This window comes from Triturus cristatus, chromosome 12 (genome assembly GCF_964204655.1).
Source record: "Triturus cristatus chromosome 12, aTriCri1.1, whole genome shotgun sequence".
NCBI lineage: Eukaryota > Metazoa > Chordata > Amphibia > Caudata > Salamandridae > Triturus > Triturus cristatus.
The window spans coordinates 97,059,052-97,077,093 of record NC_140595.1 but is presented as its reverse complement, the minus strand read 5'-3'; the positions used below and the strand labels follow the sequence as shown (position 1 = coordinate 97,077,093).

The 18,042-nt window shown below is 41.0% G+C and overlaps 1 protein-coding gene across 1 annotated transcript in view; it reads right to left on the bottom strand.

The window, feature by feature from the left end:
* The window catches only part of HORMAD1 (HORMA domain containing 1), an 863,212-nt gene that overhangs the window by 306,028 nt on the left and 539,142 nt on the right, over nucleotides 1-18,042 (bottom strand). The window contains exon 10 of the mRNA XM_085638767.1: nucleotides 11,222-11,469. Within this exon, the coding sequence (XP_085494893.1) occupies nucleotides 11,222-11,469 (248 nt within the window). The remainder of the gene's footprint in view (nucleotides 1-11,221; nucleotides 11,470-18,042) is intronic.

Here is an 18,042-nt window from a genome sequence, read left to right as displayed (position 1 = left end):
GCAGGTGACTTTACGTACTAGAAGTCTGTGTCATCTTAAGGATTTTTGGGGCCATGGGCAATACATATTGAGGGGCTCTTGTCTGGAAGAAATTTGAATTTTAATACCCTTTTCATGCTAATTAAAGCTTCAATAAAGCAAAATAAAACTAAATTATATGTTAAACTTTATCACAGTCACACAAAAAAGTTTCAATTTGTCTTTCTTTGGACACCAAACGTCTTTAAAATGATACATGATAGAGAGAGAAATAGGTTTAGATCGAGAAAAGAGAGAGAAAATTCAATTTCCCAGAGGGCTCCTTGAAAGGTAGGGAGCCTGGGCAATTGCCACTTTGCCTATGCCTTAAAATATCTCTGTAAAGAGTGGAACCAAAGTAAATTGAGAAACTCTGATTTGCACATTTGGAACATAAGTTGGCTGCAAAGTGCCACTTTACATCAATTTTATTACAGGATCTTTTAGAAGTATTAACAAGTTTGCACCTTTCGGAAACGATGTATGATGTTTTTCATGCTCTATTCTTTAAAGAGAAGATTAATGCACTGGCAGGAGATACACTTCATCTACCATAGGGATTGCCTCCTGTGTCCTACAGCAGGACATGTGATACAATTGCTGAAAAACCCAACTTAGATCCTTGATCTTTCTGTAAATTAGAGAAGGATGTCTACCATGTCCTCGCTAGATAAAATAGTTGAGACAGTTGGCACTGGTCAGGTTCAGGTATATCCCTCTGAATACCAATCTGGAATCGGTTCCTGGAGAGACGGAGACACCTGTGTTGATTGTAAGGAGTAACTGCTGAAGTTTTGGGATAAGAGTTGTTCTGCTGTCTTCTTCGCCTTGGCACTATCATCTGCCTTAAATACATCAGGCAAACAGTTGCTACACAATTGTCTGGATCATGGTTTGGGGGCTCGAGGTGACACATCAAACTACATCAACACAATAAAGGTAGGAACACGGTTTACTGATCACCAATCTAGCAGCAGCTGTACGTGGAACTGCTCTGGCCCGTGTTAAGTGATACAATCCATACAACCTTTTGACGTTCCTCTGTCATGTTTTTTCAGCATTATAACCATAATAGTAACAACAATATGCAAGATATAACACATCTGCCTTTCTCACAAACCAACAAACAAAGATGAAACTATAAAAAGAACATGGTATATAAAATAGCAAACAAATGCACCAGATTGGTTTTTGGCAGGGACGGATAAATGTTAAGCGTAAAAGTTACATTTCCACACATGTGTGAAACTATCATAATCAACTACTATGCACCAACACTCAATCCTTGAATCTTGAATGAGCATGACCTTTTCTCTTTTCACTCCAGCTTTTCCTCTTCATTAATACCCTAACTTCCAAATTGTCATTCGTCCTAGCTTTCACTTTTAACTCTTGCCTAACCTTGGGAAGGGTTGCATCAGGTAAACTTCAGAATATTCCACCTGCCACCATTCTTCATTACAACAGAGTTATCAAAAACCTTTATTACCCTTTTGGGCTCTAACTACTTCAAACCATGTTTCAATTCGCCATACCTAAATATATACGCACTGTCATTCTCCTTGAACCTCCCTGACTTATCCACAAATGCTTCTGCACACAATATTTCTGTTGCTTGGTACTGAACTTGTCCACAATAAATTCAATGTTACGCTATTTCGATCGTTTCTTCTTTATCCAGCATAGACATATGTTTGTACACTTTAACCCACTCTGCATGACCAATTCCCCAATGAACCTTTCCACCTCTTCAGGACATCCTTCTTTGAAATATTAGTTACCATATGTCCCTTTACAGTTTTTGCCTTAATCTCTTTAACAAACTCTACCTTGGGCCAGAATAATTAACAATGGTATATCTCTCTGATGATCCCCTTCCTGAGAATAGACCACGAATATCTACTCAAACCCTTTGCCAGCTGGGAAAAACTGGTGTTTCGTTCACTTTAAGTTACTCGTCGCTATTGGTGCATGGTAGGCAATTTATGATCTCTCATCTGCCTTTCCATTCCTGGCCATGAAAAGTTGCAATGGGTCCTACATTTCATGACGGACATGCTACCATAACCCTCATGTACAATCACAATAAGGCTGCCTGCTTATTTCATCAGGGACTGCCAACTTAACCCCTCAATTTACAATTCCTTTTATTACCATCCATTCCAACCATACCATTTTATAAGGATTCAGGAGCACTTTCATGTCTTTTTCGGCCAACTTAATCCATTCCATGACCTCTTTATGTTCTTTGTCTTTTCAGTAACTCTTTTCTATTCTTGTTTCGGTAATTACTCCCTGATAACATTCACAGTCTGTAGGTCAGTCCGCACTACATAACTCTCCTCCTTTTGTTTTTATACAAGCAAATGGGACAAACAGGAGACATTGATGTTATGACAACAGGAACACATATTAAATGAAACCTCTTGCACATAACACACCCACTCGGTTAATTGCGCCTTATTTTTTACACTCTCCTAAATGGAAAATATGTCTGAATGTTGTATAAGGTCACTCCACAACTCGAAAACGGGGAACAACCTTTACAACGCAACTTTTACAACGCACTACACTTACAACGCATTTTTTACAACGCAACATCCACTACAACGCATTCCATTTCAACGCAGGACACTACAACGCATTTTTAAAAACTACCTTTACAACGCATTCCATTACAACGCATACTACCTTTACAACGCATACCATTACAACGCATAATATTACATTAAAACCCCTACACTATCCAACACTTACCCTACTGTTGCACTCCCTGGAGTTAGAATAGTAATTTTTACCCCTATACTATCCAACACTTGCCCTACTGTTGCACTCCCTGGAGTTAGAATAGTAATTTTTACCCCTATACTATCCAACACTTGCCCTACTGTTGCACCCCCTGGAGTTAGAATAGTAATTTTTACCCCTATACTATCCAACACTTGCCCTACTGTTGCACCCCCTGGAGTTAGAATAGTAATTTTTACCCCTATACTATCCAACACTTGCCCTACTGTTGCACCCCCTGGAGTTAGAATAGTAATTTTTACCCCTATACTATCCAACACTTGCCCTACTGTTGCACCCCCTGGAGTTAGAATAGTAATTTTTACCCCTATACTATCCAACACTTGCCCTACTGTTGCACCCCCAGGAGTTTGAATAGTAATTTTTACCCCTATACTATCCAACACTTGCCCTACTGTTGCACCCCCTGGAGTTAGAATAGTAATTTTTACCCCTATACTATCCAACACTTACCCTACTGTTGCACCCCCTGGAGTTAGAATAGTAATTGTTACCCCTATACTATGCAACACTTGCCCTACTGTTGCACCCCCTGGAGTTAGAATAGTAATTTTTACCCCTATACTATCCAACACTTGCCCTACTGTTGCACCCCCTGGAGTTAGAATAGTAATGTTTACCCCTATACTATCCAACACTTGCCCTACTGTTGCACCCCCTGGAGTTAGAATAGTAATTTTTACCCCTATACTATCCAACACTTGCCCTACTGTTGCACCCCCTGGAGTTAGAATAGTAATTTTTACCCCTATACTATCCAACACTTGCCCTACTGTTGCACCCCCTGGAGTTTGAATAGTAATTTTTACCCCTATACTATCCAACACTTGCCCTACTGTTGCACCCCCTGGAGTTAGAATAGTAATTTTTGCCCCTATACTATCCAACACTTACCCTACTGTTGCACCCCCTGGAGTTAGAATAGTAATTGTTACCCCTATACTATGCAACACTTGCCCTACTGTTGCGCCCCCTGGAGTTAGAATAGTAATTTTTACCCCTATACTATCCAACACATGCCCTACTGTTGCACCCCCTGGAGTTAGAATAGTAATTTTTACCCCTATACTATCCAACACTTGCCCTACTGTTGCACCCCCTGGAGTTTGAATAGTAATTTTTACCCCTATACTATCCAACACTTGCCCTACTGTTGCACCCCCTGGAGTTAGAATAGTAATTTTTACCCCTATACTATCCAACACTTACCCTACTGTTGCACCCCCTGGAGTTAGAATAGTAAGTTTTACCCCTATACTATGCAACACTTGCCCTACTGTTGCACCCCCTGGAGTTAGAATAGTAATTTTTACCCCTATACTATCCAATACTTACCTTAAATGCAATGTAATATTATGCGTTGTAATGGTATGCGTTGTAAAGGTAGTATGCGTTGTAATGGAATGCGTTGTAAAGGTAGTTTTTAAAAATGCGTTGTAGTGTCCTGCGTTGTAATGGAATGCGTTGTAGTGGATGTTGCGTTGTAAAAAATGTGTTGTAAGTGCATGCGTTGTAAAAGTGTGCGTTGTAACGGCATACATCCCTCGAAAACTGTTCCATCCACAAATTACTTAAAATGATTCACCACCTACCCCATTGCTACTACTTCCTCTGCGATCACAGTGAGCAAGCTTTCTGTCACTTTATACGTCTGTGATGCAAACACCACAACCCTTTCAATTTCACCTTTCCTCTGCATTAGAAAACTAGGCCATAAGCACTTGCATCAGTGGTTATAATTGTGTTGTGTTTGGCACTGGCACCAAAAACATTAAAACACACAGCTCTACTTATACACATCCTAATCTGTAGGCATGCTGTAGGTTTGTCCATACAAACCTGGCATTCTTCTTCATTGTAACTCTCAAATCCTTTATCTGGTCTGAAAAAGGGTCAAATGATTTTGCGCACTACACTGCCATGCCAACAATAGAGTGAAACTGCTCCTTGTATTGCAGACACGGAGCTTCATCAATGGCACTTATCAATTTCACCTAGGATTTAATCCCCTCAGAAGATAGTAAATGTCCCAGATATTCAAATTCTACCATAGCAAACCAACACTTGATAACTCCATTGGTCAATCCAGCTCATCTAAAATACTCTAAACCTTTCTCAATACTACAACATGATCTTCCAATTAATTTCTCATAGCACAACATCATCTTGAAAAATCCATGACTTGCTTCACTCTCAAGCAATCACTTCACTACACGTTGAAACGCTGCAAACAGTGGAATTCGTAAGCATCTATATTTTTTTTAATTTATGAAAATATCAAAAAAATCAGATACAAAACACAGGAATAAGTTACAAACTGAAAGGTGCATCAAACGTCTACAAATCCACCTGAAAGCATAACCGAGAGCACATTAATTACAGTACATGTAGCTTAACACATACCTGGAATGTAACCTGGAATTAACATCTGCATCCATTCTTTTATCAGATCCTATGTTCTCATAAACTTAATGTATCAAGGATCGTTTTGAATAATGGAAATTTCTAATCTGCAAAGAGTTCTAAACTCTTGCGACCAAGCACTTGGATGAGGAGGATGTTCCTGTAGCCACAGTCCGGCTAACCTAAGTCTGGCAAGACTGATGGTTAAAAAAATAAACTTCCCACTTTGAATAAGGTATCATTGATGAGTGGCCTAATATAAGAATTTTTGCAGCCCATACTATTTCCAACCTTATTAATCAATTTAGCAGATAATAGACCATATTCCAATACCTCTGAATCACAATATATGTTGCAAAATGATGTATAATATCGGCCTCAATACACTGACATTGAAAGCACTCAGAAGTTCCCTAAGCCTCCATTTCCAAAGTCTATAGGGAGTATGATATAAATTGTTTTGTATTTTAAAATGGTGCATTCTAATGCAGGAGATATTAGGAACTGAGAAAGAAAGCAAATTACTCACCCGAATTTCATCTGCGGAGACCTCAGTGACAAGATCACTCTTCCATTTTAGAGCCAGAACATCACATTTATGTCCCCTGCCATCATTAAGGAATCTATAAACAGCTGGGTCTTACTAAAAAGTTCCAGAAAATCATTGTTAGTTAGATCAAACTCACTAGTTCAGAAAAGTCAGGACCAAAACTCATCCAAGTCATAGTTAACAATAAAAACCCAGGAGAAGACAATGTTGAATGCCTTTTCTGCATCCAAAAGGATCATCCCATAGGGCTTACCCGTAGGACTTACCCATCACCTCAAGTGCTGTTATAGCACTATTAACACGAGAGGATGCGTCCTTATTTGGGAAAAATCCATGACGTAAAGGATAAACAAGACTGGTAATGGATGTAGCCAAATATTTGGACAATATTCTAATATACATTTTAGAGTCTACATTAATCAGCAAGATTGGCAGAGAAGAGTCACTGATCCTTATTTTTCTTTAAAAATATTGCTATATATGTCTTCCTCCATGAAGGTGGCAGTGGATCCCTAAACGTTGCAACAATAAAATGATCATATATGTTTGAATTGGGTCTCTAATTGGCAAGGTTTTGCACCCTGTCCAAGTAGGGAAGGCAAGCCTAGTCAGGGTAAGTCAGATACACAACCTAAAATAACCTGTGCTTACCCTCTAGTAGCTTTGCACAGAGCAGTCAGGCTTAACTTAAGGGGCAATGTGTAAAGTATTTGTGCACAATTTAATTACAGCTACACAGTGAAAACAGCACAAAAAGACTACACCACAGTTTAGAGAAATAGAGAACATTTATCCAAGTTAAAGAAGGTCAAAACAACAAAAATCCAATAAGTAGAACTTAAGATATCAATTTGTAAAGAATAAACTGCAATATAGTGCTTTAAAGTCGAAAGTGCTTAGGGATTACTTAAAGTCACTCTAGACTGCGGCAAATCCAAAGTTTCAGGCCGACCGCTATGGAGGGCAGGCCGGCTACAGAACCCACGCAGGGCCTACTGAAAAGTCCCTTGGATGGAGCCAGCGTCAAAGACTCTATGCGTCAGCTCCCATTCATGCAGGCCGCTCGATGCGTCGAAGTCGAGTCCTTTACGGTGAAGGTGCTGAGTTGTTGTCGGCCTCGCATCCTGGACCTCAGATTGGCATTGGGTCACGCCTCATAGTTGGATCCTCACATCACTGCTGCATCGTTGCCGAACCTCTTAGTTGGATCCCGCGTCACCATCGAGCAGAAGGGATGTCCTCAGATCAGCACTGCGTTGGCTTCGAAGGGCACTGCATCGATTCTGACCGGCACAAAGTCGTCACTGCGTCGAAGTTTGAAGAAAAACAGCTGCAGAACCCACTTTCAAACCCCAGGACTGGATTGGCACCTCTTGGCAGGGCAATACTCACAGTTGGCAGACTCCAGCAGCTGAAGAACGGTGGAAGGAAGTCTTTGATGGCCCTGAGACTTCAAGAATAGGGGGCAAGCCAGCAAATCCTTGAAGAAACTTGGGTTCAAGGATGTAGAGAGCAAGTCCAATCTTTCTCACTTCCAGGCAAGAAGCAGAAGGCAGTAGGCCAACACAGCAAAGCAGGTAGCAAAGTGACAGTCCTTCCTGCAGCACAACAATCAGCAGACAGCAGGCCACACCGCAAAGCAGTTAGCAAAGTGGCAGTCTCTCCTGCAGCATAGCAGCTATTCTTCCAGGCAGAATGTCTGTAGTGCTAGAGGCACCCCTATGTACTGAAACCACGTGATGACTTTTGAATACTATTGTTTTAATTGACTTTTGGTGTTTTATTTTATCCTAACTTGAATGTCCTGCATGTCACGTTTCTTTGAAGATTTCTTTTGTGTCTCTCTGAAGATTTAGAGTGGGAGCTTTCACGGAGTAGAACAGCTTTGCCAGGAACAGAACGTGTGGGATGTGCATTTGAAAGCATGAGAGAGAGAGAGATGTGGAATGTACTTCTTGGTCTCGAAGTGCAGTGTTATAAGCAGTGGTGCTCAAATGTGCATATTTATACATTGGGAGATGAAGTGTGCAGTGCAACAGGCAGTGGTGCACAAATGTGCATTCTGTTGTACATTGGGAAGTATTATGAAGTTCTTACTATTGGCTTTGACATGCCCTCATGCCATCTTGAATTCTGTCAGCCAGCTTGAGCTTTTGCGCACACAGGCAGGCCCCCAGATTACTCTTGTTGTTTAGGCTATTCATGTTCAAGGTTGTTTTAGCCTTTCATAAGCCTCCTTGGGATAATGTGTGGGAAATGTGCTTGGTACCTTTCAGAGCAGAGATTGTTGTTGCCAGAGAAATGTAAATGTGGTATTCTTTTTGGCATGTGCACTGCAAGTAAATTCAAGCGGTGTATGAGGAGTAGGAGGTTGAATTTGAGGAGAGTGAATTGCTTGTGGTGATAATGTAGCCCAAGAGGGCTATTGAAATATTTTATAATAGTTCAGTAGCATGCTCTGTAAGTCATGAACCAAGGTTTTTGGTACTTGCACCATCTCCTCCTGGGGTTCATGATGCTTACAGGGTTGGCAAAGTTCAATAGAAGTAGATTTATCCATAAACTGTGTTCCTGAGAAATAATAATCTTCCTCACTCTGCTCTTGATTTTTGACATGAAGTTCTGAAGGACCATGTGCTGTTCTGAAAAGACCATCATCATTTAAATACTCCACATCTAATAAATGAGTTGGTGGGACAGTGTCATCAATGGCTTTTTCTGTAGAGTGGACTTTGTTGATGGCACTTAGGAGGGCTTTTTGAGTTGTAACAACAACCTTGGAGAAGATGTTATAGGCTCTGACTTTAATATTTTGAGGAGACATCCTCTTTAGAACGCTTACCCAAGTGCTCACTAGAGGAAGCATGTTCCTGAGATGACCCTTGATGAGTCTTTTGGTGAGCTTTTTTTGGTGGATCACGAGACATATGTCCCTCAGCCCTCTCTCTCTCTTCTGAGACTTTCTTCATTAAGGAGAATCCTCATTCTCCTCTTTAGATAGAGGAACTACCCTGGTCTTAAGCTTTTGAAGCCATACGAGCAGCCTCCCCTGTCTATCCTTTAAAGCTTTTGAGGAAACGGTACGGCAACTTTTACAGACCTTTGCCTTATGAGACTGGTGGAGACAGTAAATGCCATCCTTGTGAGGATCCTGAGTGCAGTCTCTTCTTGTCACAGGTTCCACAAGGTCAAAAAAGAAATTATTTGCTTTAATCTGACATTTCAGCTAGCCAGTTTAGGTTAACCAATAAAGAAATTCAGAGAAATACCTTTAAATATTAGTTTTCTGCAGTCCCGTGCTCTCCATGCCACTGGAGTCAAGCTTGCCTGACTGATGGGAGGTGATTCCTCGAAACCGGTCCCAGGATGCTTGTTTCCAGTCCAGGGAGGACCTGCCTGGCAGTTCGGGCTGGACTGTTCCCATGAGGATCAGGGTCTAGAGTGATCTGCATATGCCTGGGATTGAACTAGAATGTCAAAGGGAGCAAAAGAAGATTGATTTAGGGCCAGATCTCTGTACTCGGGTGAATGTTTGACATTGTTCAGCATTCTGTCTATTAATTGATCTTTTTGAATTTGTCAGCCCGAGTGGGACGGGTTTGCCCAGACGTGGATCCCGTGCTCTCCATGCCACTGGAGTCAAGCTAGCCTGGCTGATGAGGGTTGATACCTCGAAACCCGTCCCAAGATGCTTCTTTCCAGTCCAGGAAGGACTTGGCCTGGCAGTTCGGGCTGGACTGTTCCCAAGGGGAGCAGGGTCACGACTGATTTGCATATGGCTGGGTTAAACTGGATTGGCATGGGTAGCAAAAAAAGATGGATTTAGGCCCAGATCTCTGTACTGGGGTGAATGTTTGACATTGTTCAGCATTCTGCACATTAATTGTTCGTTTTTATATTAGTTTCCTGACAGAAACTCCTGGATAACTGAACAGGGCTTAGGGAGACTCCATTCACACGATGACAATCTGAGAAATGAAGACTCTGTGGAGAGTGTTCTAGAGGGTGCTGTTGCCTGCTTGGCTGGAGTTTGGTTCTTTTGTAATGATGGAGATGAGTTAATGAAGTGACTTTTTCTTTTAGCTCTTATGGGCTATGTATGATCTATACTGCTTTTGAATGTACCACTTTGATGCAGGGGAATGATTGAAGCGTGTATCTATGAAAGATCCAATACAGGAAAAAAGTTACAACCTCATTGAGCCATCCTCCTGACCCGTTTCTAGGTTCACTCATATAATGTAAACTTCAGACAGATTACAGAAAAGAGCTTTTCTACAGGCCTCGCGCACTAATTAAGATATGCTAGGCACCAAAAACCATCTCAGGATTTTGTTGTTTAAAATAGAGGCACTTTAGTCAAAGATGGGACCAAAGGATATAAAGCACCAGTAATCTGTGAAAACGTGTTCTTTGTAGGGAATTGATACCTATTTATGAAGTATATTACATCACTTTAGGGTATAATAAATTACGGTACAGAATACTGTCAGTGTATTCTGGAAGCCCTCTTCATTGTCCCAAGTACAACACATAAGAGTGTCTGTTTTCTAGTCTGTTAAAAGCACCATAGTTTCTCAACATTAAATTAACTTTATTGTTTCAGCTTTACAAGTGTAAGCCATACATGATAAACACAGGATGCTAGTTCTATACAAACACAAACAAACCAAGAACATATACAGAAAATAAAAGTCATATCAGTGCCAGCAAAAGGACAAAAGAGTTATTTTGGGCTTGTTGCTCTTCATCTGTCTAGTAATACAATGCAATGAAAATGTTTCTCTCTGATCAGTTACACGGGGTCAGAACTAAAACAGGCACTGATTAAAACATATTAATATAGATACACTATTCTCTTGGGTCACCTGAACAAAGAATAAAGATAAAATGCAAATTATTCTTTCATGACGCATAAATGTGCAAACAAGCTAACAAAGTGGTTATATTTTGTGCTACAAATTGTAGCGGACATGGATATTCAATTAAAAGTAAATTTGGTAGTTGTCAGAAAAGCAAAACTCCTAAGTGTCATAAATATGATATGGCCGGACCTGGACTGCTAAGTGAGGAAACATATTCACTGAAATTGAGTATTTTCTTTGAAAATGCCTATACAGAATAGTCTGAGATGAGAAGAAAGTGCAAACAAAGTTTACAACCCTTGACTGTGCAAATGAGCTCATGAGGTACGGCAAGCCTGGCACGTCTAGGATATACCATTTCCTGTCCATATGTGACGCTTGGTTTTTGCCACCCATATCACCCAAAAATTGAATCTCTCTTTCGCCAACAGCATCCCTGATCTCTCCGTCTACTCCATGAATATTTATTCACTTTAATGAAGGAAATGTGTTTTTCTTCAGCAGACAATCATATATATTTGACATTCAATTTAAATTGTGACTGAATCTGCGAAATGCACATATGCCACTGACTCACATTCATTTGATTTTCCTGCCCTTCAAAGTCTTCTTTGTCCAAATCAATAGCCTGTACTTGATGACTTTCTTTTAATATGGTTTTCTCAAGATTTTCCATTCGTTCTCTCTCAGTCGTTACTTTCACTTTCAAAACATGGAATGGGGTGGCAACTTCCCCGACATTCAGATGCATCGGTTCCCCCTCAAACATCATCCCTTCTGCATTGCCTTCTTTAAAACCAGGAGGTTGGTAATCTGGTGGTGTCACTGTCGGAAGAAAAAATGCCATCTGAAGCATAATATAATGCAATCTGTAATATCTGAAAATAACTTTGCACTCACTGTAAGTTAATTGTAAACAATTAGGTATGAAGAACGAGACGGTGTGATTGGAACAAATATTAAGCAACCTTTATAATGACTGTTATTCTCAGCCACCGTCTCTCCTCTCAGTACATACGTTCACTGCTACTAAAGGACATACCAAATTAAATTAAGGAAACTGGATTGTGAAACTGTGTGTATAAGGGTCACACTCTTTATACATCTATTGATCTGCTACAAAGTGAAACAGTGTTTCCTACTAGAAAATGTTGATTCTTTGAGGAATTGTACTCACCCTTAGTAGCTAGACAAGAGAAGTGGGTCCTTTGCCAAAAAAAGTACATAGTACATTTGCAATAATACCAAAACAGCAGTGCAGTTAATAAATAAATGATTTAAAATGCAGATTTTCCAATGTTTTAATGGGAAGAAAATCATGATTTTATTAAAGGCATGGAGGCCAATATTATGCATCATCTCTTTTATTGCCTCATACACAGCAGCAACAAGAACATAGAATTAGAACAACAACCAACATTCCTGAATCTTAGAGCATACATATAATCACTGAACGCGCAGCCATATTCCTTATTTTCTTGCTGCAAATAAATTGTAAGTCCATTCCAAAAATACAGCAAAACCACCAGAAGCAACTTGTCCATATCCATAATATCCTTCTGAATCTCCACCTTAATCGTTCTCTCAGCTTTGTCCCGAAACACAAATTTAAACAATTCAGACGGGCGGAGCACAAATCAGGGAGGGATAATATTAGCCTCCATGCATTTAATAAAATCATTATTTTCTCCCCATTAAAACTGCGTAAAATCTGCATTTTATGGCTAGGCCGGGAGGCCAATACCATGTATGTTCAAAGCTCATCCAAAACTCTTTGCACAGCATTTTCCACAGGTTTAACGTAGAAACATTTACACTTTGAATCACTAGACCAATCCGCAGCCTTAATGTTAGTACTTAGACTGGAACCTGATAAAAAAGCCTTACTAGCCATTGCCCCCCTCCCCCCCCGGTAGTATATGGTAAAAAAACACTTACCTGCCACTTCCATCGGCTCCTTACACCTAGCCAGCGTAAAGGCAGACACAGCTTTAAAATGCTGTATAAAAGAAATCAACATTTGCAAACATCCTTCCCTCTCAACCTCTGTCCTTTTCTCATAATTCTTCAAGCAACAGATCACACACAAATCGTAATGTCCCTCTATTTTTGGATAAAAAATGGTTCTAGACATAGTCTTAGTGCTCCTTCGCAACTCAAAACACACACCCTCAGGCTGGAAACTTCTAGAGGTCACCTCCAAAGCCCTAATATCAGAAACTCTCCTAAAAGACATTAAGCATAGCAAAATAGCCATCTTCCAAGACATCATCTTTAGCACCAAACATTTATTTCCTCCCCAACTTCCCTCAACACTTGAGAAACATCCCATAAAATAGCACACTTAGCTTTGGGAGGAATTTCCATACACACACTCTTAACTATCCTTTTCACCAAAGCATGCTGTTCAACCGGAATCCCGTCTACCAACTCATGCCCTGCTGAAATTGCAAATCTACTTTTTTTAAATCATTTTTTTATTATTTAATCCACAGTATCAAAAACATCAATAAAAAACAGACAGATCTGATAACACAACATAAAAACAATTCATTTTGTTCACTTTTACCAAAAATTAAATTTCAACACTTCATGTGATCGATCATTGCCCCCTATACATAGATACCTAATTTGCGTTTTCTTGGTCCTTTAACAGAATACAAACTGTACTCCAGATTATATATTTTGTAAAACCGGGCACGCTACATTTCATAAGACGGTACTTCAGGCTGAAGCCATGAAGACGCTAAACACAGCCGTGCAACTGCCGTTGCAATAAAGAGCAACAACCGGAATTTATACATGGGTCTCCCTTGCTCCAGGTCTTCACCAATTCCAAGTAACATCATAGAAGCTGATATTTTAATAACAACCCCAGTAACCTCTGTCAGAAACTTCTCGATATGTTCTATTAATGGCACCAGTTTAGCAAAAACATAAAAAATATGGAGGCTGTCAGCATTATCTATGCCACAGCGAAAGCATTTACCATCGTACCCCCTCCCACATTTCATCATCTTAGCTGGAGTATGGTAAAGATTAAATATCGTTTTATGAAACTGGGCTTTGAGATTCGCCGACATGCAAATTTCCCTGGCGATATCAATCGCCATCTCTAAAGAAACCGTTGGTTCTCCCAGTTTAAGTGCGCACTTAAGGTTGTGCTTATCCAGATCATCCCTTCTCGAGGCTAACAGGATTTTATAAAGGATCCCTATCTTTTCCTGGCGCCTAATAGCTTTTACTAATTTATGAGATGTCATCAAAGTGGGCTGTTTGCTCAGGAAATCTCGAGTCTGTAAGTATTTGAAAAACTGATTCTTAGGTAGAAGAAATTTGTCAGCTAGGTCACTAAAAGATGAATATAACCCCCCTGCGTTGTAAAAGTCCCCAATTTGATTAATACCCTTACATCTCCAGCTGGTTGCCACGTGGTTTTGAAATATCGGCGGAAATATACCTACAGCCGTAGTAGGTGTATAAAAGGTTGATCCCTGAATTTGTATGTTTTTACGTACTGTGCTCCAAACCTTAAAAACTGCCCCCAAGATTTTAAAGCACGTCTTTTTGTAATAGCTCCTATCCAATTTCTTGAACAGGCAATCCTTAACCTCGGATCCTAACACCACCTGATAGAATGAGGGTGCCTCAGCAGGATTACTCACGTCTTCTCCTGTCAATATTATCCGCATATTTGACAAGAGGGACGCATTATAATAGAGCGTGAAGTCGGGAACCGCCCACCCACCCCTCTCTCTTGGAAGAGTCATAAATCGCATGGCCCTCAGTGGTTTTCCCGGAGCCCACAAGAATTTAGCACAAAGTGCATGTAGATGTTGTAATTGACCACGGGAAACCTCCAACGGTACTGATCTAAAAATATACAAAACCTTGGGGAGTATATTTATTTTGAGAATGTTGGCTCTACCAACCAAGGACAAATGTAGACAGCCCCATCTTTCTAATGATTGCTTTACATTGCCAATGATATCCCCCCCAGTTGATGTCAACCAGTTCTTTCAAACACTCTCGGATCTTGATTCCCAAATATGTGACCTCCTTGGCCCCTCTAGAGTCATTGGCCATGAAATGGTTCGAACACAAGATCTGAGTTTGAGATATATTCATCTTATAACCAGAGACTGCGCCGAACTCATAAGCCAGAGGTTCAGTTTCAGATATAGCTATAACAGGATATGATGTTATAATGGCTATATCGTCGGCATATGGAAGGACGCAAAAGTGATCTTCCTGAACATGAAATGGTTTAATCAGGGTACTTCTATCCAGCATTGTTAAAATGGGTTAATGTATAGGGCAAACAGCAGGGGGGAGCAAGGGCACCCCTGCCGTGTGCCTCTAGAAATCTTTATAGGATCCAATACAAGACCCATAGAGCAAATCCTGGACATGGGCGATCGATATAATATGCGTATAGCCTGAATAAACCCCTGACCAAACCCCATCAGCTGCATAACCCCCCCAGAAAATCCCAGGCAACGCGATTGAACGCCTTCTCAGCGTCGAGTAAGATCAGTCCTAAGTCTCTAGATTCGACCTGAGCAATATCGAACATCGTCACGATTCTGCTAATATGATTCACAGTTCCCCTGCCGGGAATAAATCCATGTTGTTTTGGGGAGACCAAAGACAAAATAACTTTTGCCAACCTATTTGCCAAAATGTTGGCGTAGATCTTCCCATCGCAGTTAATAAGATAAATTGGCCGATACAACCCTGGCAGCTCCGGTGGCTTATCTTTCTTCTTAAAGATGACAATATTAGCCTCATCCCATGATTGTGGTGCCCCGCCTATTTGAGCTGTTTGGAAGACGGCTAACAAATCTAATTTAATATCCTGAAAAAAGGCCCTATAAACCTCCAAAGGGAGCCTATTTGGGCCCGCTGCCTTACCAATTGTCATACTATTTATAGCTAGCTCTAACTCCTCCATAGTGATGGAGCTATCTATTATCTCTACCTCCTCCTGACTAACCCGCTCCACTAAATGTTGTGACCCGAGATTCCTAATTTGCTGCCCCAGCTCCTTTTCCAAACTTATGAAAGATCCGAAGAATCTCTTAGGGGTCATATACTATATCACCTAGGGCATTCTTCATGCCTGCTATTCTGAGAGCATCCTCCTTAGAGCGTAACCTTTTAGCTAAGCTACGTCCTATTGCCTCCCCATACTCATAGCAGTCCTTTCTATATACCAAATATTTAGCTGCAATTTCCTTGCTCTAGGATAGGTTGATGTTAGCCTTACATCTAGCCACATTAGTTTGTAATTCATCGATATTATTCTTAAACAGAATCCCCTGTGCAAGGCGTTCTTCCGCAGTTTTCAGTTTGGTATATAATTCCTGTACTACGAGTTTAGCTTTCTTTTGTTGATACAGTCCATAACTCAGGACCTCCCCTCTGAAGCAAGCTTTAAAAGTATTCCACAAAACCCCCACCGATGTAGAGTGCTGATTATTTTGAAAGAAATCCTTAATCCAAATCTTCATATGATCTATGAAAATATTATCAAGAAGAAGTTTCCTATCAAAAGTAAAAGTTCTTGGGGTTATACAAGAGCCCAATGCGGGAATATCCAAAACCACTAGTGCGTGATCAGAAGCGATTTTTGGGTATACTCGTATTTTAGCTTCAGCAAATAGTAAGGGAGATACAAAAAAATAGTCAAGACATACTAACATCTGATGGGGGTAAGAATAAAACATGAATCCTGGATGAGGCATGCATAAAGAGTCCCAGACATCGACCAAGCCGTGATCCACCAGTAAGTGATATAGCGCCTTAAAGACTCTGGGTTTTCTTCCTTTATAGTTTTGTATACCCGATTGCAGTTCCTTATTAATCAAATTAATGTTGAAATCCCCGCACAGGACCAGGGGGGTAGGCCACAATGCAAGCTCCATATTTAGTTGTTCCAAAACCATGGCTACATTGAAATTGGAACCATTAACAGTGCATGTGAATTTTTCCCCCTATCATACATTCCACAATAAGCCAGCGCCCCAACCCATCCCGAAGTTTGTATGGTAGGTTCTGCTAAAACCACCACCCACGAGTCGTAGAGGATTGTTGTGAAGCGGCTAAAAGCACGAAACCCATTTCCGATAACAATTTCCGCTTTCCCCAAGGTAAATGAGTTTCTTGTAGGCAGATCAAGTCGGGTTGAATCACCCGAAGTTCAGAGGCAACCCTTTGTCTATTGTTATAACTATTGAGCCCACATACATTTAAGGAACATATTTGAAGTCCAAATCTAGCCATTAGAAAAATAGGGGAGCAAACAAATACTCAATTCTCTAGATAGAAACATTATATATGTCAAAGTACAGGATGTATGTGCTAAATTGCCGCTCCTTACCAAAACACAGCACACAGATTGCCATGCTGCTTGAGGAGCAAAAGCCAGACGCGGTTTTCCTGACTGAAACCTGGCTCACTGTCCATTCTGAGCCAGATGTGGCTTTAGCTCTACCCGGAGGCTATCATATCCTTAGGCTGGATAGACAGGTAGGGAGAGGCGGAGGTCTAGCGATCATATTGAAGAATCAATACCGATGCCGCACTACTGCAGAAACTATCTCTGAGTGCGAGAGTGTAGCATTCTGCATAGAGTTCAACGCAAACAGCTCCTTCTCAGGCACCCTGATCTACCGCCCCCCTGAGCCTGTAAAAATTTTCCACAGGTCTCTTCCTGAAATTATAGCGGAAAGAATTCTTTCTTCCGCTATCTACACGATTCTAGGGGACTTGAATCTCCATTTTAACTCCCCGTCAGACCATATTGCTCAGGAACTACTAGACGACCTAGAAGCTCTCCAACTGTTTCAGCTGGTTGAAGCCCCGACCCATGAAAAAGGAAACTTACTGGACCCTATATTCAGTAACTGCCCGGATATAACTGTTGACCAACCCATCCCTCTTCCATGGACAGACCATTTTTTGGTCCCGTTTACCTGGGTCACACCCAAAACCTCCAAAGCACCTCCTCAAGCCACCACTAGGAGGAACTGGTCAAAACTCCCTTTGGAAACCTGGCTGCACAACCTGGACGCCACTCGCCCGGCACCCTGCCTAGACCCTAATGTGGCAAACGTCAACTATGAAAGTTGGATCAACCATTCGCTAGATTCGATCCTCCCGTTTCATAGATCCTCCTCGAAGAGATCACAGAAATCTGCCCCCTGGTTCTCTGACTCTCTAAGACAGTTAAAACGCCGTTGCAGGCAACGAGAGAGAGCCTGGCGTTTAGACTTCCTCCCAGACAAAAAGGCCGCCTATAAAGAGGCGATTAAAGCCTACAAAGAAGGGATCAGAGCGGCCCAGGCAACCCACTACACTGAGAAAATTTTAGGAGCAAAATCAAAACCCAAAGAA